A 23,692-nucleotide genomic window follows, 5' to 3' on the forward strand; every position below is an offset into this window, starting at 1 on the left:
GAGAAACATCGATGTATGGTTGCTTCTCGTGCATCCCCTGCTGGGAACTGGCCCCTGCTGGGAACTGGCCTGCAACCCAGGCATGTGCCCTGACTGGGAATCAAACCGCGATCATCTGGTTTGCAGGCCCGCGCTCAATCCACTGAGCTACACCAGCCAGGGCGGATGATTTTATTTTTGAAAAGAAATTGGTACTTGCAAATCACAACTAAGCTGAGATACCATTTTTCAATTTAGGTGTGTTCTCAGCCTTGACAATATTGATATTTTGGACTGATTAATTAATTTGTTGTTGCAAGGGGCTGTCCTTTGCATGTTTCACAGCATCCTGCCTTTACCTACCCAAACATTTCCAGTTTTGTCTGCTGGGGGAGCATGATATCCACCGATCCTCAACAGTGGAGATGAAGACTAGAAAGCTTGAAAACTGTGTTGAATGGGTGGGGTGGGGGGAAGTATATGCATGTATACATTATGGATGGGGGTGTGAATTGGCACAGTCACCCAGGGAGATAGTCTGGTGATGTTTATCAAGATCCCACATATCCTTTGATAAAATCCAGTGTTAAGACTTTATATCACAGATATCCTCACAGGTTTGGAGAGTGAACCACAAAGCTGTTCATGTAGCATTGTTATAATAACAGAGGCCGTAGGTTTATCTGTCCATCAGTAAGAGGCTAAATTAGGGAGTGTCCTAAGAGTCACTGGATGGTTTGTAGCTCTAAAGTGAAAGAAGCTGATGGAACAATCTTCAAAATATGTTAAAGTTAAAAACAACACCAAGACACAGAATACTGTGTATGATAAGCAACTGTGTGAAAGGAAAAAGGTAATGCTTTATCCATATTGCTGTGTGTGCATAGACCATGTTTAGGAACACGTCTTATGTACTGATAACACCGAGATGGTGAACTGGATGTGTAAGGGACAGTGTTGAAAGGAAACTTTGCTGTACCCTTTGAACCTTTGAATTTTTAGCCATGTGAATATACTACCTAGAACATTTTGCGGTTAATAATGACTAACTCATTTTTATGGACCTTTTGAAAAAAGGCCAAAAAATTCATTTATCGGTTTTCCCTAAGATGGCTCTAGTAGTGCTTAGTTGTCTTAGACTTCATTTGAAACAATTTTGTTTGATTGTATTGTGACATATTGGTGTACATAAAAAAAAGTTGTCAAAATTGGTGAATTTTTGTGTAGCCATTTTAATGCTTTATTATTTCAAGAATGGTAAAGACGCAGTCCAAACACAAAGATTTGTGCAGTCTATGGAGAAGGTGCTGCGACTGATGGAACTTGTCAGAAGCGGTTTGTGAAGTTTTGTGCTAGAGACTTGTTTCTCCACAGTTGGGTAGACCAGTTTTAGTTGATAGCGATCATTTTGAGGCACTAATTGAGAACAATGAAGTTACTGGTGAAAATGAAAAATGTGATTTTTATTTTATGGAAAAAGCCACATAGACTTCTTGGCCAACCTGATACTATATAGTTCATATACGACTTGAATTCAGAATTGTGGAAAACAAATTATAAGAAAGAACAAGAAAGATTAGCTGTATATTTTTATTCATTCTTTTGTCCTTGTATCTTCTCACTTTTTTTTTTTTTTTGATTCATCCATTCCATGGGAACAGGGGGCTCTGTTTACCGTTTTATACTTCTCATCTGCTGAAGTCCCTAGGACGTCTAATAGGTGCTTGATAAACAGTTTTATCAAATGAATGAATTACTGAGAGAACCTAGTAGCTTTGGGGAAAAACAGCGTGTTAGGCACTTGGAATGTGTTACTTCAAATCTTCAAATTTCTAACATATTTTAAATATTTTTCTTTAGGAGCAAAGACTCTGGAGAGTGTTGTGCTTAGTAAAATGAACTTTGAGTCTTTTGTAAAAGATCTTCTTCTAGTTCAGCAGTATAGAGTTGAAGTTTATAAGAACAAAGCTGGAAATAAGGCTTCCAAGGAGAATGATTGGTATTTGGCATTTAAGGTAATCATCTTCCTTTTTGATTTATTTTTTAAGCATAGAGAAAAACTAAAATGTGAGGGAATGTGTGATATTTTAACCAAGACTTTAACCAAGTCTTTTACTAAAATGCTTTGAGAAATTTTAATGTTTAGCCTGTGATTTTAAAAAATTACAGTTTAATAGCAGCTCAGAAATTTAGTAGATCTGTATCGTAAGTATGAACACTGATGTTTGTCGCTGTGCCGGAAACATAAATAACAAATAGCTGTCACGTAAAGCTGAATACAGCATTAAATAAGAATTTGATTTTACTGTTTTTGAAGTAATTTTACACAAATTTACACTTTTCTAAATATCTCATTTATACACATTTGTCACATGTTTATATCTTTTGTATGTTCCTTTCTCTTCCATTACATTATAATTTTTTTAATCCTTACCTGAGGACATGCTTACTGATTTTAGAGAAAGAGGGAGAGAAATAGCAATAGGCTGCCTCATACATCCCAACTGGGGACTGAACACACAACTTGGGCATGTGCCCTAACTGGGAATTGAACCTGTGGCCTTTCTTCTTTACAGAATGATGCTCCAACCAGCTCACACACAGGCCAGACTAGATTGTAATAATTTATAAGTCTGAAAGTTTTGTTTTTTTTTAAGAGAGGGAGAGAAATATCAGTGTGTGGTTGCCTCTTATGTGGCCCCCACTGGAGACCTGGCCCGCAATGCAGGCACATGCCCTGAATGGAAATCAAACCTGTGACCCAATGAGCTACACCAGCCAGGGCTAAGTCTCGAACTTTAATGGTGATTATGTTCTGTGGTGTGTTTAAAAAGGCTTGTTGACATGCTTGCTTTTTGTTTTTTTTTAAGATTAAAAAATTATTTTTAGAGGGGAAGGGAGGGAGAAAGAGAGGGAGAGAAACATGATGTGCGAGAGAAACATCCATGGGTTGCCTCTTGCACGCCCGCAGCTGGGGACCTGACCTGCAACCCAGGCATGTGCCCTGACTGGGAATTTAACTGGTGACCTTCAGTTCCCAGGCCAGTGCTCAGTCCATTGAGCCACACCAGCCAGGGTGACAAGCATGCTTTCAATCCTTTCAAGGAGATAGTGCTACATTGCTTTGTTTAATAGCTGTCTTATTAGTCTGTAAAATCATTGTTTTGTCTGTTCACACATAATATCCACACCTAGTAGGTTCTCAGTGAATGGTTAAAATTTTTTTCAGGTCCTAGCCAATGTAGCTCAGTTGGTTGGAACATCATCCTATAAATGGAAAGGTTGTGTGTTTGATTCCCAGCAAGGCACATGCCTAGGTTACAGGTTTGGTCCCCAGTTGGGTGTGTATGAGAGGCAACCAGTTGATGTTTGTCTCCACCCCCTCTCCCTCCCTTCCCCTTTCTCTAAAAATCAGTATGTCCTATGTATGTCCTTAGGTGTGAGAATTAACAAAAAAAATGTTTGGGGGATGTGAGATTTATTCTTAGAATAAGTATGAGTGGGAAAGGGATCAATGCTCTGAGCTTGTAGTCAGTCATTTTCCTTTCCTTTTTTTTTAATGCTTGTATTTTATGTATTAGCTTTAGGTGTGCAGCATAATTATATGACTGTGGTTAGATAGTTACATAATTTACAAAGTGATCCTCTGATATTTCAAGAACCCACTTGGCACAATGCATAGTTATTACAAGCATTTTTTGTTTCTTCTGTCTCTCTGGGTGACCTTGGTGACTTTCCCAACCTTCTATATCTGTTTCTTTGATGACAGTAAAACTAGAACATTTTAAAGATGCTTTCTGACTTGAAAGTCCTGTGAGTTTTTCTTGTGGAGTTTAATGCAATATTTAAACATTCGATATTGATACTGCTTCAAATATATTTTTTGATCTTCATTCCATACCTTTCTCCCCTGTCCCATTTGTAAGAATAGACCTTTATTGAAGACACTATCTAAAAGATATTATAGAATTTGGTATTCTACATTATGGGGCTTTCTGGGAATTTTCATTGCTACTATACTAAGAAAAGTGGGTCTTTTACTTCTAGCCTATGTCTTAAGAAGATGCTAAGAGAAAATTGAGGGTGCCACAAAATGATGTTTTCTTTCTCATTTCTCACAGAATTCAGTAACAACAACGAAAAGAATCATAAGTTCAGGTGATTACCATGGTTATCAGTCTGTCAGTCCTTTAGGTCATAATCAGAACCCTTGAAGATGAAGTCTTTTTACTTCTTTTTTTAGGTTAGGGGGGCTCATGTTAAAATATGTATCTTTGTCAGGTTAATAGGTGGTATCTTCATTTAAAGTAGTTCAGATTATAAGTGCTAAAACTAATTTAGGTTTTACATTTTTACCTTATTGGTTCTGTTGTAAAGTGTTAGTGATATTTAAAATAGTTGACCTCTGTGATTGATTTCTTCTCCATGTTCTCAGTAGTTAGTATGTTTGGAGCAGGAAAGGACTTACCGTCAGTTCCAGGATTACTAGCCATGTCAGTTTCACCTATTCTCAAGAACCCCTCTTTATTAGCTCCTGGTTTACTTTTGAGTTTTTAAGGTGTGCTTCATAAACTGTCTGTGTAAATCTAAAGCATGTATGTGAAAGTATGATGTTTGCATTTATGATTGAATCAGTGATTTTTATTTGAATATCAGACAACAATTTTTCATTTTTGATCCAGATTTTAATCAGTCCATAACTGTGGGAGATCCAGAATCATTGTGGAAAGATAAATGACTGTGATGCTAATCACATTTAACATTGTAGATGGCTACTGGCTACTTAAATTTGGCTGTCTCTGCTCATTTAGATTGTTTGTTCATTACCATGGTTGTCAGTTGCCCCAGAATGCCGTATGTTAACTTCAGCCTATCAGCTAATCAGGTTGAAGTTATTTAGTGTCATCCACAGACTCGTTCAGGCAAAAGCAAAGAAACTTGACCTTTTAGTTACCCTATGTAGTTTTAGAGAAGTAGTTCTAATATTTTTTAAATATTAAAAATAGGTCAAGGACCCTTTATTTGGAAAATTGCTGATTTAGAACAATTTTCATTTTATTTGTTTTTGTTTTTAATTTTTTTTTAGATTTTATTTATTTTTAGAGAGGGGAAGGGAGGGAGAAAGAGAGAGAGAAATAATCAATATTGCCTCTCACATGGCCCCCACTGGGGACCTGGCCTCCAACCCAGGCATGTGCCCTGACTGGGAATTGAACTAGCAACCCTTTGCTTTGCAGTCCGCTCTCAATCCTCTGAGCTGCACCAGCCAGGGCCAATTTTCATTTTATATGTAAGTATATTGATATATAGAGAAACTTTTCAAGGTCAGTATTAGAGCTAATAATACCACTCTCCTTTGTGTTAAAGCTACTTAGTGAAAATACTGGTATGTGCAGCCCACTAGGTAGTAGGGCAGAAAGTAGAAATTGACGCCTGATACTGACAGGATGATCACTTTGGTTCCTTCATGATTATGTGTGTATAAACCCAGCTGCCAAATTTCAAACCAAAAATCACTTTTGGTACAATTAGTTTCAGATATACCCAGGTATTCTGAAAATAATTGGAAAAGCAGAGGGAATACTTTATAGAAGATTGGTGATGATTATTCGAGTATGTGGTTATAGGCAATGATTTTTTTCTGGTAAGATTTTGTTAAATTTATCCAGATGGAGTAATTCTTGTTTGCTAGTAAAATTTTAAGGTATGTTCAACAGTTTCTTAACCTTTTTCTTTATTTTTGCTTAGGCTTCTCCTGGTAATCTTTCTCAGTTTGAAGACATTCTCTTTGGGAACAATGACACATCAGATTCCATTGGCGTTGTGGGCGTTAAAATGTCCACAGTTGATGGCCAAAGACAGGTCGGCGTTGGGTACGTTGACTCCATACAGAGGAAGCTAGGACTGTGCGAGTTCCCCGATAATGATCAGTTCTCCAATCTGGAGGCCCTCCTGATTCAGATTGGACCGAAGGAATGTGTTTTGCCAGGAGGAGAGATAGCTGGAGACATGGGGAAACTGAGGCAGGTAAGAGCATTAGTCTAATGATAGAGAAGAAACCAAGTCACATTAAAGGCTGTAATTAACATGATGCTGTTTTATTTCAGGAAAAATAAAAATTTAAAAGTAAAAATTTTTTTGTATGTGATTACAGTAATGTTTTGTTTTTTGTTTTTGTTTAAGATTTTATTTATTTATCTTAGAGGGGAAGGGAAGGAGAGAAGGAGAGAAATATCAATGTATAGTTGCCTCTCGTAAGTCCCCTGCTGGGAACTGGCCTGAAACCCAGGCATGTGCCCTGACTGTGAATCAAACTGCGATCGTGTGGTTCGCAGGCCCGCACTCAATCCACTGAGCTATACCAGCCAGGGCTGATTACAGTAATGTTATATTTAAGACTTTTCTATTTCACATCATTTCTCCTCTCTTCTTCCCTCCCCTAAAAGTAAGAGAATGCAAGGCATAAAGGGTTCAAATCAAGTCACATTTGACAAAAGGATTGCTTTTACAGTTCATGGGGAAAACAAGGTGATTTAGGGCCATTTAAAAAAAAACCAAAACAATTTATTACTATAGTTAGTATGGATTTATCAAATAAATGAAGTGCAGTTCTTCAGGATCATTTTGCGAGTTTCAGTGGAACTTGATTCTTTTAACAAAATTCTGATCGTGCCGTTTTATTTTATTTATTTATTTATTTTTAAATTTATTTATTTATCTTTAGAGGGGAAGGAGAGAGGGAGAGAAACATCAATGTATGGTTGCCTTTAGTGCGTCCCCTGCTGGGAGTTGGCCTGCAGGGAACCGGCCTACAACCCAGGCATGTGCCCTGACTGGGAATCGAACCGCGATCGTGTGGTTCACAGGCCCGTGCTCAATCCACTGAGCTACAGCCAGGGCTGATTGTACCATTTTATAGGTATATTGTTTATTAGATATTTCTTAAGGGATGCTGTATTCCCCAAGGATTGTTTTGTTTTTGTGGGCCTCAAATACTGTACGAACTGCTTGAGAGATAGCAAATCTGTGATGGGCATTTTTAGCATAGATAGTATCCAAACAACTTTCCAAGAGTATTATTCTGTTTGGAGTTTTTAAGCTTTGGGACTATTTTTTGAAAGCTTTGTGTGAACATAATTTTAAAAATCTATGAAAATTCAGTTTATAGATTTTTTAAAAATACATGTTGACACATAAATGTTTTAGTAATGTCTTGCTTGTCATGAAAATGTAAAGTCAGTTAATAATTTGTTAGCTGTTGTCACTTTATATGTGTCAGTGCTCTAGTTTTCCTTTTCTTACTGCTTTTCTCATAGTAATTTAAAATATTTCTTGTAAAACAGGTTATTCAGAGAGGAGGAATTCTGATCACAGAAAGAAAAAGAACTGACTTTTCTACAAGAGATGTTTATCAGGACCTTAACCGGTTGTTAAAAGGCAAAAAGGAGGAACAGGTGAATAGCGCTGTCTTGCCAGAAATGGAGAATCAGGTATGTGGATTACAAATGTGAATTTGTCTTAAGTTACAATGGTGACTTTATTTTTTCTTTAAAAAAACAAAACAAAAACAAAACCTTTTTCTTTTAAATCCTCACTCAAGAACATTTTTTTTTACTGCTTTCTTTGGAGAGAGAGGAAGGGAGAAAGAGAAACATTAATTGGTTGCCTCCTGTACCTGCCCAGACCAGGGATTGTATGCACTTGGTCCTGGGAATCACACTTGTAACCGAGGCATGTGCCCTGACTGGGGATCAAACCCATAACCTCTTGGTTACAAGAAAATGTTCTAACCAACTGAGCTCACCGGCCAGGGCAATAGTGACTTTTTAAGAAGGCTATTTTTGTCGCATATATTTCAAACCTAAACTCTGGATCACTGATATTAAGCTTATTTTATCAATGAAAGCTTGTGAAAAACTCAAGGAAATGACTGGGAAAATTTAAGTATAACCTTAAATATAATTCTGTCATAATTACACAGCGTGTCCCTGGGGCAGGAGAAGTTTTATTGGGTGCATATAAAAGAGCCTGATTATTGTCACTTAAATCCATGAGAAAGTTTATTGACTAGAGGGGGGAAAGACCTATCAAAGCTTTATAACATACAAGCTGTGGAATCTTCTATAAATTATTTCATCTTTCTGAGAGGCAGTTTCATTATATGTTAAATAAGGTTAAAAATACCTGTCTTAAGTATTGTTGTGGAGATTAGGATGTAATAAGGGTGAAATTGTATACAGCACATAATAATTGCATAATCAATGTTAAATCTAAACAGTTTAGTTCAAAAATTTGCATGAGGCCCTGGCTGGTGTAGCTCAGTGGATTGAGCACAGGCCTGTGAACCAGAGGATCGCAGTTCGATTCCCAGACAGGGCACATGCCTGGGTTGCAGGCTAGTTAGTTCCTGGCAGGGGACACACGATACATTGTGTGTCCTCGGCAGAGGCAACCATACATTGATATTTCTCTCCCTCTCTTCTTCCCTTCCCCTCTAAAGATAAATAAATAAAATCTTTAAAAAAAAAGAAACAAAAATTTGCACGAGTTATGTACATTCAGCGGTATAAATGAATATGCAAATGTAACTATGGGATTTTCAGTGATCAAAGTTTCTCTTACTCAACTCTTCGAGGTGTGTATGGCTTGGGAGGGGTATTTTTATGATAAAATATTAGAGGCTCTTGTATGTTTAAATAAGACAAAACAAACTAATTTTCAAAGTAGATTTCAAACTAGAATGAACTGCAACTATTATGATTTGGCAATGCTTGCTTATTACATAAACTGTATTTTTTACTCTTTTTTTTGTGTGCGTGTGTGACATAATCAAAAGCCAGTATGGATGAGCAATAATTCCAGTATTAGAGAAACTTATGTCTCTGTTGAAAGTAGGAAGAAGCGCCCTGACCAGTGTGGCTCAGTTGTTTAGGCATTGTCCCGCAGAGCAAAAGGTCACCAGTTCAATTCCCAGTCAGGGCACATGCCTGGGTTGCAGGCCCAGTCCCTGGTTGGAGTGCATGTGAGAGGCAACTAACTGATCAATGTTTCTATCACACATTGGTGTTTCTCTCCCGCTTTTTCCCTCCCTTCCTCTCTCTGGAAATGAAGAAGCTTTTAGGGATATTAGGAACTGTTCTTATCTTTGTCTCCTGGTGACATAGCAGGAGATTCTTATGGCAGCCTTATACATTTGTTACAGTTTGGCGAGGGCACACAGATTACTGTGTTATCAACTAGGAAAAGTATGTACATTTATAATGAATCTAGGATCAAGTATATATATTTTTTAAATTATATTTATTGATTATGCTATTACAGTTGTCCTGATTTTTTTCTCCTTTGCCCCACCCCAGCACCTCCCCCACTCCCTCAGGCAGTTCCCCTTTGTTTTTGTCCATGGGTCATATGTGTAAGTTCTTTGGCTACTCCCTTTCCTGTACTGCACTTTATTTATTTTTTAAAATATATTTTATTGATTATGTCATTACAGTTGTTCTAATTCCCCCCTTCATTCCCCTCCGCCCTGCACACCCCCTCCCCCACCATCCCCCCCCTTNATTCTAAATGAAAGCTTTGCTGGGTAGAACAATCTTGGATGTAGGTCTTTGGATTTCATGACTTGGAATACTTCTTTCTAGCCCCTTCTTGCCTGGAAGGTCTCTTTTGAGAAATCCGCTGACAGTCTGATGGGAACTCCTTTGTAGGTGACTGTCCCCTTATCTCTTGCTGCTTCTTCTCTTATCTCTTGGCTAGTGTAATTATGATGTACCTTGGTGTGTTCCTTCTTGGGTCCACCTTCTTTGGGACTCTCTGAGCTTCCTGGACTTCCTGGAAGTCTATTTCCTTTGCCAGACTGGGGAAGTTCTCCTTTATTATTTGTTAAAATAAGTTTTCCACTCGTGGCTGTTCCTCTTCCCCTTCTGGTTCCCCTATAATTCAGATGTTAGAACATTTAAAGATGTCCTGGAGGTTCCTAAGCCTCTCCTCATTTTTTTGAATTCTTATTTCTTCATTCTTTTCTGTTTGCTCATTTTTTTTCTTCCTTCTGATCCACTCCCTTGATTTGAGTCCCAGTTTTCTTTCTATCACTATTGGATCCCTGTGCATTTCCCTTCATTTCAATTAGTTTAGCCTTCATTTGTTCCTTTTATTTGTGACTAAAATCAACCTGTTCTGTGAGCATCCTGATCACCAGTGTTTTGAACTATGCATATGAGAGATGGGCTATTTCTTCGTCGCTTAGAGTTATTGGCTCTGGGGCTTTGAGTTGTTCTTGAGCCATAATGTTTTGGTCTGTTCGTGGTTGTTACATATGAGGGGCAGAGCCCTAGGTGACATCAGGGCAGGGCAAGGCAGTCTCTGGGTTGTGATGCTGTATGTGGGGGCGGGGTCAAAGAGAGGCAATGGCGGTCTCCTCTGCTGCTTCCCGCCGCTGGGGTCTCTGTGGTCCATCTCAGTGCTTCCTCCTTTGCCTGGTTTATCTGCTCTCGAATGTGTGACCACCATCCTCAGCCTGCCCTCCAGTGCCCTCACTGGGTCCGCCAACTGCTGCCTGCACCTGGGTCGGTCTGGCCGAGTTTTCCTGCGCAACCCCGCTTTGACAGCTGCTGGCTCCCCACCTCTTACCGGTCTGGCTGAACAGTTCCTTGTTGTCAGACTTCCCTATAGTTCAATTTTCTGTGTTTTGGTTGCGATTTTGTTACTAAAACTTTGTTGTCTTTAAACTTGTTTGTGCAAGGAGGCACTGTGTTTCCACCTACGCCTCCATCTTGGCCGGAAGTCCCCCTGTACTGCACTTTAAATCTCCATGGCTATTTGTAACTACCTATTTGTACTTTCTTAATCGCCTCACCTCTCACCCATTCTCCCACCCCCATCTCTTTATCTTTAAACTTTGGCATTTTCATTATGATGTGTCTTGAAGTGGGCCTCTTTGTGTCTTTCTTGTTTGGGACTTTGTGCTTCTTGGACTTGCACGTCTGTTTCCTTCACCAAATTAGGGAAGTTTTCTTTCATTATTTTTTCAAATAGACTTCCAGTTTCTTGCTCTTTCTCTTCTCCTTCTGCCACCTCTGTGAAGTGGATGTTGGATTGCTTAAACTTGTCCCACAGGCTGCTCACACTCTCCTTGTTTTTTCTGGATTTTTTGTTGTTGTTGTTGTTGGTCTGCTTGGTGGTTTTTTGTTTCTGTATGTTTCAAATCATTGTCTCCTTGTTTTGGCAGCCTCCCTGTGTTTGTTTCCGTGTATTAGGTAGAGCTGCTTTATTTTAACTTGGTGTCTTGGTAGTGTGCCCTAATGTAGCAGGTGTCCTGTAGGGTCCAGTGGCACAGCCTTCCCTATCACCCAATCTGGGTGCTCCATCAACCTGGCTAACACTGTTTGACCTGCTTTGGAGATCCCCAGAGACTCTGCCCCACTCAACTTCCTGGCCCACCCAGGCTGCTTTTCCATATGAACAAACAAGCAGCAGCTGGCCTCAGTGAGCCCCAGACCTGGAACTAGCAGCCTAGATTCACAGCTTGGCTTCACCTGGATGTCTCCAAGCCCAGCACAAGTAGCAGCCATCTCAGGTTGCTTTATAACTCAGGCAGGGTGGCCCCTGGCAAAACACAGGTCAAGGCTGATCTTCGCCTACACCACCCAGGAAACCCCAGGGCCAGCCAGTCCAGTAGACAGCTATAGACTACGTGGAAGCACCACTCTCCTAACCTGCTCAGCTGATTCTCCATGGAGGGTGAAGGTTGGTGGTAAGAGGTCACAGCCAACCCTTGCAGCTGATTGGCCTAAGTAAATCCCTCCCATTGATCTGCCGACAGCAACCAAGGCTCAACTACAAAGAGGAGGGTATACTCAGCACACATGAAGCGTACACCTCAAGTATATTTTAATAAATAGAATACTGTATTTCACTGTATAATGCATGCCCTTATTTTTTTCTCAAAAATTTGGGCAAAAAAGGACGTGTTACATACAGCAAAAATACAGTATATCATTGGGCTGTCAGTTTGCTGTCCTGAACTTCTTATTTTGTGTTCAGTACAGGAGTATCTTGGAGATATTGCAGGTCCAGTTCAGACCATCACATAAAGTGATTATCTCACTAAAGCAATTCATGAATATTTTTGTTTCCTAGTGTGTGTAAAAGTTACGTTTATACTATGCTATAATCTGAAGTGCAATAGCACCGTCTGTACAACAGTGTACATACCTTAGCTAGAGAATACTTTATTGCTAAAATGCTGACCATCATCTGAACCTGCAGTGAGTCGTAACCTTTTTACTGAGGAGGGTCTTGCTTCAGTGCTGAGGCTGCTAACTACGGCTGTGGCAATTTCTTAAAATAACACAGTGAAGTTTGCCACATTGATTGGCTTTTTATTTCACGAACGGTTTAGTTTCTCTGTACCATGTGATACTATTTGATAGCATTTTACCTAAAGTAGAACTTCTTTCAAACTTGGAGTCCTCTTAAACCCTGCCTCTTTATTCACCAAGTTGATATAGTCTTCTGCGTCCTTTGTTGTCATCTCACCAGTCTTCACAGCATCTTCACCAGGAGTAGGTTCCATGTCAGGAAACCACTTTCTTTGCTCCTGCGTAAGAAGCAGTTCCTCATCCGTTAAGTTTTATGAGATTGTAGCAGTTCAGTCACATCTTCAGGCTGCGCTTCTAATTCTGGTTCTCTCGCTATTTACATCACATCTGCAGTTACTTCCTCCACTGAAGTCTTGAACTTTTCGAAGTCATCCATGAGGGTTGGAATCAACTTATTACAGACTCCTGTTAATGTTGATATTATCACTTCCCAAAAATTACTTAATGACATCTAGAATGATGAATCCTTTCCAGAAGGCTTTCAGTTTTCTTTGCCCAGATCCATCAGAGGAATCACTATTAATGGTAGCTACAGCCCTACAAAATGTGTTACTTAAACGATAAGACTTGAGAATTGAAAATACTCTTTGATCCATTACGCCCACCCAGGTAACCCTGGTTGTTACCTCTGACAGTATAGATTAGTTTGGCCTATTTTTGTAGTTTATGTGAAATGGAATCATTTCACTTACACACACACACACACACACACTCTCTGTGTCTAATTTCATTTGTTCAGTTTTATGTTTGTGAGATTTATCTATATTGCATGTAGTTGTAGATTATTTGTGTGTTATATTGTGTGGTATTCCTTAGGGTGAACATTAACTTGCCAGACTTTAATTTATCCATTTTGCTGTTAGTGGGCCTTTGAGTATTTTCTACTTTTGTGAACAGTGCTGCTACTATAGTATACTTTCATTTTCTGAAAATCATTTTCTGATGTTAAGAGATTTACTTAAACTTTGATTTTCTTTGTTTGGATTGGGAAGAAACACCAAGGAAAATGATGTGTTTGGAATTTATTTTTATTTTGCCACTTGCCTTTAAAAAAATCTCTAGAATTCTAGTGATAGCGATCTTCTTTTTAAATTCTTAATCTTAGGTTGCAGTTTCATCATTGTCTGCAGTTATCAAGTTTTTAGAACTCTTATCAGATGATTCAAACTTTGGACAGTATGAACTGACTACTTTTGACTTCAGCCAGTACATGAAATTGGATATTGCAGCAGTCAGAGCCCTTAACCTTTTCCAGGTAAAAAAATAATACATGGATTAAAAACATCGAATGGTAAAATGCACAGACACAGATAAAATATGGGGATACCGGAGGGAAAGGTAAGTGGGGGCTATAGAAGAGGGTAAAGGCGTGGGGATAAATGGTGATGGAGGATTTGACTTGGGGTGGTGAACACACAATTCAGAACACAGATGATTATTAAAAAAGAAATCGTCTCAATAAAATAAAAACATTAAAAAAATGGAGTGGTTAAAGAATTGTTTCCTCTGATATATCCTGAAAATTTTCACTAAGGAGCTTAACTATTTTGAAATATTATTATACTTAGATAAGTAGTTTTGGATTACTGTATTTTTCTACTTGTAAGATACATAAAGAGTATTTTTTCTGGCTTTAGGAATACGTTTTTATATTACAGCAGCTTTTAAGAATTATATTCTAATAAGTTTTATGTCTTAAAACTGCAATAATTACAAAGTGCTTTTGGTTTGGGGGAATATACAGCAAAATACAGGTTAACAGTTTGAAAATTTGACTTTAGGAAGAACTTTTGTGCAAATTTCTCATTTAATATTTGAAGAATATTAAATGTTCTTGTTCTCAAAATTATTTTTCATGGCGCGGTAATATTTTTACTAATGAGCATGCTGTTCTTTGTGATTTTGGTTTACCAGGGTTCTGTTGAAGACACCACTGGCACCCAGTCTCTGGCTGCTTTGCTGAATAAGTGCAAAACCCCTCAAGGACAAAGATTGGTTAACCAGTGGATTAAGCAGCCTCTCATGGACAAGAACAGAATAGAGGAGAGGTATATTACTAGTGTATACTTTTGTTAGCTTTGAGTAACATGCAGTTACTCCACTTGATTATACCACTTGCTCTTTTTCTTTTAGATTGTATTTATTTATTTTTAGACACAGGGGAAGGGAAAGAGGGAGAGAAACCTCAGTGTGTGGTTGCCTCTCACGTGCCCCTTACTGGGGACCTGGCCCACAACCCAGGCATGTGCCCTGACCAGGAATTGAACTGGCAACCCTTTGGTTCTCAGGCCCGCACTCAATCCACTGAGCCACACCGGGCAGGGTACCACTTACTCTTATATGCAATTTTGTACCTATATTATAGCATCTAACTTCATAGAGCACTAAATTATACTAATAAAATGGTAATGATTTAAATTAAATAATTTGTTAATTATGTTTTTTCACTATAAAAGTAAAATTATATTGGAAAGATGGTGTGGATAGTGTTTCAGAGAATGAACTCTGGAGTCAGAGTACATTGGTTCAAAACATGGCTTTGCCACTTATTAGCTGTTCTCTTGGGCAAGTTACTCAACCTCTGTGTCAGTTTTTTCACTTTTAAAATGGCAGTAATGCCCTGCCCTGTGTGGCTCGGTTGGCTGGGTGTTGTCCGCACAGCAAAAGGGCACTGGTTCAGTTCCTGGTCAGGCACACACCTAGGTTTTGGGTTTGGTCCCTGGTCGGGGTGCTTACGAGTGAGAGGCAACTGATCGATGAATCAACTCATGACCCCCACTGGGGACCTGGCCACAACCCAGGCATGTGCACTGACTGGGAATCCTCAAACCGGCGACACTTTGGTTCTCAGGGGATTAATCTTTCTTTATTGTGTCAATATTTCTCTTCCTATCTTTCTTCCTCCTGCCCCTCCTGCAAAAATAAGTAAACAAACAAATAAGGGAAGAGTGGGATTTAGCGACTTAATATAAGAAATAGGAAAGATTGGGTATTTGCAAATAAGGCAGTTTATAATTTTTTTTAAATATTTTATTTATTTATCTTTAGAGGGGAAGGGAAGGAGAGAGGAAGAGAAACATCAACGTGCGGCCGCCTCCCATGCATCCCCCGCTGGGAACCTGCCCCTGCCGGGAACTGGCCTGCAACCCAGGCATGTGCCCCGACCGGGAACCGAACCGCGATTGTCTGGTTTGCAGGCCCATGCTCAATCCACCGAGCCACACCAGCCAGGGCTAGTTTATAATTTTTAATTTTAATTGTTTGAGTAGGTAACTACATTTATGTGTGTCAGAATTTAAAACAGAAGGATATACAGTAATAAGTCCTACCCTGGTCTCCTAGCTCCCAGGACCCCTTCTTCAGGGCCTCTGCGTCTCCAGGAACGTAATTCTTTTTTTAAAAAAATATTTTATTTATTTATTTATCTTTAGAGGGGAAGGAGAGAGGGAGAGAAACATCAATGTATGGTTGCCTTTCGTGCATCCCCTGCTGGGAGTTGGCCTGCAGGGAACCGGCCTGCAACCCAGGCATGTACCCTGACTGGGAATCGAACCGCGATCCTCTGGTTCGCAGGCCCATGCTCAATCCACTGAGCTACACCAGCCAGGGCTCCAGGAANTGGCCCCCCCCCCCCCCCCCCCGGTGGAAAGTCTGTGGCTAAACAAGCAAAAACATATGTCTGTTCTCTCATCTTGGTACTTCTAAAATTGTGATGTAAAAATGGCATTGTCCTAGAAGCAGTTAGCAGAGCATTCATTTAAAAATATGTCGGTTAGCTAGAAAATAAACTGACACTGTAATTAATTTTGAAATGGCGTACTGAGTAGATTTGTAAAACTAGCAATTTATTAGACTTTTAATGAAATCCAAATCAAAGATTGAGGAAGCTGAGTATATTATCTTATACAGTGAATTTTAGAAGCTTCTTCCTTTCTTTGATGTTCAACTTCTTAATACTCCTACTGGAACTCTGTGTTCCTGAACAGTGTGGATTACATATGATTCGTGTTCTGGTCCATTTGAGAGGAATCGGTGATAAGATAGCAGGAAACAGGGAAAAAGCATAGGAAGATTCTCGATCAGAAATATCTTTTCTGCATTATTACCATTTACCTGAGAGTGGCCTAAGAATGTGGGATTTTAGGGAAAGAAGAGAAAAAGAAAGATGAAGAGGCAAGTCAGTCAGCATCAGTTTTCATCCTTTCTTCACCCCTTACACCTCAGGAATTGCTTGTGATCCTTAGGACTCAGCCTTTTCTCAAACTCTTGTGTGCATAAGCATCTTGAGAAACTCATTGAAATTTCATAGAATTCCCTCATCCCCACCAGGGATTCTGTAATATTGTCTGTCTCCCAGTGATTTTGATGCTGGCAATCTTGGACCAAACCTGGAAGAGTGCAGGTAGAGCCCAGAGGCTTAGCTACGAAAGACTAGTTTGCTTTATTGGATTTTGTAATTTGGCTGCATCTGTTCTGTTTTTTGATCTAGAGTACATGCAATAGTTTTTTCCAAAGCAGTGAGTACCTGAGTTATTCTTGGTGTTTGTTTATAGCCCCAGTGACTGGTTCATAATATAAGCTTGGTAGCAGTAGCAGATTATTTTCCCAGTTGCCACAACAAATATATCTGCTGCCAACTGCCTAGATATCTTGACATTCTATAGAATTTGAGTTATTCTTGTCTTTATTTTCATTTTTTAAAGAGTGAATTTTTATTTAGGTTCCTTTAAACCATTGGCACCTGGGGCAGTTTTTTCCTCCGGGCGACATCTGGCAGTTCCTAGAGACATTTTAGTGTGTAGAAGACAGGGATGCTGTTAAACAGCACAGAATAGCCCCTCACAACAAGGAGTGTTGATACTGCCGCGGCTGAGAAATCCTTTAAATAGACGAGGTGTGTCCAGCCATGTAATATGAAAAATAGAGCCATTTTTTGAAGAAGATACACGGTACATTGTATGTGGGTACTTTGAGACCTCACACAATTCTCCCTATTGCCATTGGCTGCCCTGTTGCATTTTCCTGAATCTCATTGATGGTCTGAAATCTCTTCCCTTTCAAAGATGATTTTAGTTTTGGTAGAAGCCAGAAGTCACAGGGCATCAAATCTGGTCTATAGCAGGGCTGAGTCACTTGGGTGATTTGATGTTTTGTCAAAAAAACTGCACCAGACACAATGCATGAACGGGTTGCATCGTCGTGATGAAGCTGCCAGTCACCAGCTGCCCATAGCTGCAGCCTTCTGAATTGTCCAAATAGTGTCTGTGGAAGAATGTTCAAGCTTCATACAAAATTTGACGCACATCAGTTGTTCTACTCACTTAGTCATTTTTTTAATGCAACAGCTACACAGTACAGATGCTCACTCAACAATAACCGCCCCCGCCACCCCAGTATAGTGAAGTCATCATTGTTCACACATGCGCATTCCAGTCCACTCCCCTTGGCTGCCAGGTTCCATCAATGTCACATAAACCTTTCTCCTTACATTAACAATGACTAAACTTTTTCTGGACAGACCTCATGTATAATCATTATGTAATTACTCTAGGGACCACATATTTTCCCCTCGTATAATATATTGGATGAACATTTTGATAATGCAGGAATTGTAAATGCTGATGGAGAGACCAGTAAATAGTTAAGAGATTTAGAAAGCTAATTTATTTCCTTACCCTGATCCTGTGTAACCCGCTGTGGGTTAATTTACTTCTTATGTAGTTTACAAATGTAAGGAAGAGGTTGCTCATCTGATAGGTAGCTTCTGACCTTCAGTCACTTGCTGTGCCATGGCCATTTTCTCTGCCTTTGATTGTTAAAATTTACCTCCCAGCTATTAACTTCAGTAACATCTACAACATTTTTTTTAAACTTCCAATTGTGACCCAATAGTGGGTTGTGAAATTAGTGTAGTGGGTGATAATCAGCATTTTAAAAAAGTCAACTATGATAGAAAAATAACACTGCATCATATATAGTAAGTGTTGTTTTGTGACACTTACTTACACTTTGTATTTTGTAGAGAAGGAAAGATTCCTTCATCCGACCATTATTGTAGGTTGTCTGGCTGGGGCCCTGTATATTGGACTGACAAAAGGTAGATTAATGAGAGAAAAACAGAAATTTATGTTCATCTATGGAAATGCTCAGAGAGGAGTAACAAGAGGGTTGGTTGGAACTTGAACTTACATAACATTGTAGCAAAGAAACAATAAAATTTTAGAGAAATGACAAGACTGAGTTTGTAGGGTTAATTTGTGGGGAGGCAAACTAACTTTACTAGTTAGTAAAGTTTATGTAGTTCCCCTGGTGACGTCTTCGGGCTGATAAGGGTTTAACATCATCTAGGGTGAATAGCTTCTGTCCTTTCTGGTAAAGAAGGAAGAGGGGAGACACTTCCTACATTTGTGTCCTGCTTTTTACGCAGTTGGGGGAAGACAGTTTTTCTTTTTTCTGCTGCTTAGTTGTTTTTGGCTCAAAGTAGTTCTTATGCCCAAGTGTTATATTTTGAGGTGGCATATTCTGCTTTCTACAATATCTATTCATGCATGTTCTCGGTCATGATGCAAAAAATTTTTCCTGTGGATTGCAGTGGGGAAGAAAAAAGGAAAGCTGCCGATTCCAGTAAATTATAAAAACAATATGGGCATCATGTTTTATAGTTCTTGAAACAAATGAAGATTTTACTGAGTTTAGGAAACAACAAACTTATTTCAGTTTTTTTAAGTGGAAAATTTTGGCTTTGTATTGTCAGGTAATTTTAGAATGCATTTTGAAAATTTATAAGACCTGATTGAATAAATATTGAACTTGGCAACCTTTTTGAACTGTAATTCTCCTATATTAAAGATTATTGTTTTATATGTGCAGTATGTGTCTAACAACAATGTCTCAATGTGAAATTCTGTTTAAGAAATGTCAGTCTGATGACAGTTAAACAAAATTGGGTGTATTTTATTATCCTATACCATTCAACTAAAACATTGCTTTGGTTAACAACTAATTAGAAACTGCTTATGTTGCGGTGTTAATGGAGCTTTTCATCCTCCATAAAAAGCTAACATTTCAGAAAAGTTTTAAGATCCCTACATGGATTTTTTTAGTTCATTTAGTTGAGACTTATGTGCCTAGTTGACAAATTTTAATTCTCTACTGAAATACTTAAGATTAATTGCAGTGTAATTTATTTCAGATTAAATTTAGTGGAAGCTTTTGTAGAAGATGCAGAATTGAGACAGAGTCTACAAGAAGATTTGCTTCGTCGATTCCCAGATCTTAACCGCCTTGCCAGGAAATTCCAGAGACAAGCAGCAAACTTACAAGATTGTTACCGACTCTATCAGGGCATAAATCAACTCCCTAATGTTATACAGGCTCTGGAAAAATATGAAGGTAACAAAATGATTTTGTTTTTGTTTTCTCTCCTTCACTCTCGACATACTTAGCAAATGTGCTGTCCTTATATAGCAAATGTGATTCTGGTAACTTGATATGTTTTTCTAAAAACAGCTTCATATTGTCCTATAGTTTATCACACAAGTCATGAGACAACTTAGAACTTTTGCTTTTTAGTTATTTTTTAAGGTTTTATTTACTTATTTTTAGAGAGGTGGGAAGGGAGGGAGAGAAATACCAATGTGAGAGAGAAACATCGATTGGTTGCCTCTTGCACATGCTGCAACCAGGGACTGAGCCTGCTAGCCCTGATTGGGAATTGAACTGGCGACCTTTTTTTTTTTTCTGTGGACAATGCCGAACCGCCTGAGCTGTACTGGTTAGGGCAGAATTTCTGCTTTTTAGAAATGAATGTCAGGGTTACTGGGTTGATTAGTGGGCCTGCTGCACCGGCAGTGGCAGTTAAAGAGGGTTTCAGTTAGTAAGGGATTCTCACAGGACCTAGAACGAGAGTGTCTGCAAATCTGCAGGGTTTTTTGTTGAAAGATTTTATTTATTTACTTTTAGACAGGGGGAAGGGAGGGAGAAAGAGAGGGAGAGAAACATCAGTGTGTTGTGGCCTCTTGCACGCCTGCTGCTAGGGACCTGGCCCCCAACCAAGGCATGTGCCCTGACTGGGAATCAACATGTGTCAGTCTGGTGACCCTTTGGTTCACAGGCTGACTCCCAGTTCACTGAGCCACACCAGCCAGGACTCAACCCCGCTTTCTGACTTCCATGCTTTTCCAAGGGAAGGATAATGATCACCCAAGGAATATGCAGAGCAGAATTTCTTACTCCCTTTTTTGGGGCCTGAAGAAATACCACTTACAGAGAAGGCAAAAAAATAGAATATGATCCAGTAATGCCACATCCTCTGTCTGTATGTGGCCTAATGCATTTGCTGAGAGTTTTGCAACAGTTTGGCAACTGATGTCCAGGTATTTGAGGTCACTCAGCCTAGAAAATACTAGAGGAGAAAGACTTCAGGTATTGTGGTGCTGAAAGCGTTGTTCTTTTCTTTTTACAGCACAACCATTGGAGACTTTAGGTGTACCCTGGTTGTTGGGAACCTAACTGACTGGTCTTAAGTTTTGTTTTGTTGTTGTTTTTTTCAAAGATTTTACTTATTTTTAGAGAAAGGGGAAGTGAAGGAGAAAGAGAAGGAGTGAAACATCAATGTGTGGTAGCCTCTCACGCATCTGCCACCAGGGACCTGGCTGCAACCCAGGCATGTGCCCTGAATTGAACTGGCGGACTTCTGATTCTCAGGCTGGTGCTCAATCCACTGAGCCACACCAGCCAGGGCCTGTCTTGAGCTTTTTAAAAACAAAAAGAACAAAAAACATCAGAATGACATTTTGCAGCATTCAGCATAGCTCCTTGTCCTACTGATTTCATAGAGAAAGCCAAAAGTAGGGCTAATTTATAAAGAAAATAAACCAAATGTGCCCCCTTGAAAAGCAAAGTCATGACTTAAAAGTTTTAAAAATATATTAGTTTATTGGTAAAAATTGGGTATGTTTTTCTGGTATCTTGTGGTATTTTTGGTGTTTGGTAACTCTAGGTTTAATATCTTAATATAATTCCTGAAAAAAAAAAAACAACTTCAGAGACAGCAGAGGGCAGCAGCAGTGCAGAAAGGCCTTTTACATTGACTGATAAAAGCTTTTCTCTACACCATCTTTTCGCCCATCAGAAATAGCTACCTGAAAAATACACTTGCCCTCCATTATTCCTCATTTCTCATAAAATTAACAAGTTGATGTAAAACCTAAGATAATGGTATTACGCAGTTAGGCAAATTTCTTTTTCTTTTTAAAAAATATTTTATTAATTTATTTTTAGAGAGAGGGGAAGGGAGGAAGAGTGGGAGAGAAACATCAGTGTGTGGTAGCCTCTCACATACCCCTTACTGGGGACCTGGCCTGCAACCCAGGCATGTGCTCTGGCTGGGAATTGAACTAGCGACCCTTCAGTTCAGAAGCTAGCACTCAATCCACTGAACCATAACAGCCAGGGCACAAATTCCCAATAATGCTTGAAACAACTCTTTTTTTTTTAAAGATTTATTTATTCATCTTTAGAGGGGAAAGGAAGGAGAGAAGGAGAGAAATATCAATGTATGGTTGCCTCTCATGAGTCCCCTGCTGGGAACTGGCCTGCAACCCAGGCATGTGCCCTGAGGGGGAATTGAACTGCGATCTTTTGGTTTGCAGGCCCGAGCTCAATCCACTGAGCTACACCAGGCAGGGCTCTGCATCCTTTTCAATGAACTGATAGTTAACTTTCCCTAATGTACTTTTTATTTTTATTTTTTTAGTATATTTTATTGATTAGGTTATTACAGATGTCCTATTTTTTCTCCCTTTTATTCCCCTATACCCTACACTTCCCCCCACCTCAGCATCCCCCCTGCCTTAGTTCAAGTTAAATTCTTTGGCTTCTCCATTTCCTATACTATTCTTAACCTCCCCCTGTCTATTTTGTACCTACCATTTATGGTTCTTATTCCCTGTACCTTTTTTTCTCCATTCTTCCCCCTCTCCACTGTTAACCTTCCGTGTGATCTCCATATGTGTGATCCTGTTCTAGTTGTTTGCTTAGTTTGTTTTTGTTTTTATTTTTTTAGGTTCAGTTGTTGATACTTGTGAGTTTGTTGTCATTTTATTGTTCATAGTTTTGATCATCTTCTTTTTATTAGATAAGTCTCTTTAAAATTTCTTATAATAAGGTCTGAGTGATGATGAACTCTAACTTGACCTTTTCTGGGAAGTATTTTATCTGCCCTTCCATTCTAAATGAAAGCTTTGCTGGATAGAGCAACCTTGGATGTAGGTTCTTGCTTTTCATGACTTCAGATACTTCATTCCAGCCTCTTCTTGCCTGTAAAGTTTCTTTTGAGAAATCAGCTGACAGTCTATGGGAACTCCTTTGCAGGTAACTGTCTCCTTTTCTCTTGCTGCTTTTAAGATTCTGTCCTTCACTTTAATCTTGGGCAATGTGATTATGATGTGCCTTGCTGTGTGCTTCCTTGGGTCCAACTTTTTTGGGACTCTCCGAGCTCCCTGGACTTCCTGGAAGTCCATTTCCTTTCTCAGACTGGGGAAGTTCTCCTTCATTATGTTTTCAAATAAATTTTCAATTTCTTCCTCTTCCTCTTCTCCTTCCAGCCCCCCTGTGATTTGGATGTTGGAATGTTTAAAGTTGTCCCAGAGGTTCCTAAGCCCCCCCCCCTTTTTAAATTGTTGTTTTTTTCATTCTGTTCTGGTTGAATGTTTATTTCTTCCTTCTCCAAATCATTGTTTTGCCTCCTGGTTTCCTTCCCTCTACTGATGGTTTCCTGTATATTTTATTTTATTTCACTTTTCATAGCCTTCACTTTTTCATCTATTGTGCGACCATACTCAACCATTTCTGTGAACATCCTTATTACCAGTGTTTTAAATTCTGCATCTGATAGGTTGGCTATCTCTTCACCGCTTAATTCTGTTTTTATAGCTTCAATTTGTTCTTCATTTGAGCCATATTTTTTTGTCTTGGCCTATCTGTTACATTGTAAGGGGCAGAACCTTAGGTATTTGCCAGGGCTGGACAACCCATGTCAGTATGTTGTGATGCTGTATGTGGGGGAGGGGTTTGAGGGGGAACAATGCAGCTTGCCCGGCTTTATGCTGGCTTTCAGTACTTTCTCTGCTACNCATTGTTTTGCCTCCTGGTTTCCTTCCCTCTACCGATGGTTTCCTGTATATTTTATTTTATTTCACTTTTCATAGCCTTTACTTTTTCATCTATTGTGCGACCATACTCAACCATTTCTGTGAACATCCTTATTACCAGTGTTTTAAATTCTGCATTTGATAGGTTGACTATCTCTTCACCGCTTAATTCTGTTTTTA

At 39.2% G+C, this 23,692-nt stretch overlaps 1 protein-coding gene across 2 annotated transcripts in view; it reads left to right on the top strand.

Moving 5' to 3' along the window:
* Nucleotides 1-23,692, top strand: part of MSH2 (mutS homolog 2) — a 58,985-nt gene that overhangs the window by 6,744 nt on the left and 28,549 nt on the right. The window contains exons 2-7 of one of the 2 annotated variants that reach the window (XM_037066681.1): nucleotides 1,840-1,994; nucleotides 5,728-6,006; nucleotides 7,323-7,469; nucleotides 13,465-13,614; nucleotides 14,274-14,407; nucleotides 19,552-19,751. In XM_037066681.1, coding sequence (XP_036922576.1) covers nucleotides 1,840-1,994; nucleotides 5,728-6,006; nucleotides 7,323-7,469; nucleotides 13,465-13,614; nucleotides 14,274-14,407; nucleotides 19,552-19,751 — 1,065 coding nt within the window. The remainder of the gene's footprint in view (nucleotides 1-1,839; nucleotides 1,995-5,727; nucleotides 6,007-7,322; nucleotides 7,470-13,464; nucleotides 13,615-14,273; nucleotides 14,408-19,551; nucleotides 19,752-23,692) is intronic. The other variant, XM_037066682.1, reaches the window with a different exon arrangement.

The sequence above is a fragment of the Sturnira hondurensis genome, unplaced genomic scaffold (assembly GCF_014824575.4).
Source record: "Sturnira hondurensis isolate 20B ecotype Veracruz unplaced genomic scaffold, ASM1482457v3 Scaffold0016663, whole genome shotgun sequence".
Classification (NCBI taxonomy): Eukaryota; Metazoa; Chordata; class Mammalia; order Chiroptera; family Phyllostomidae; genus Sturnira; species Sturnira hondurensis.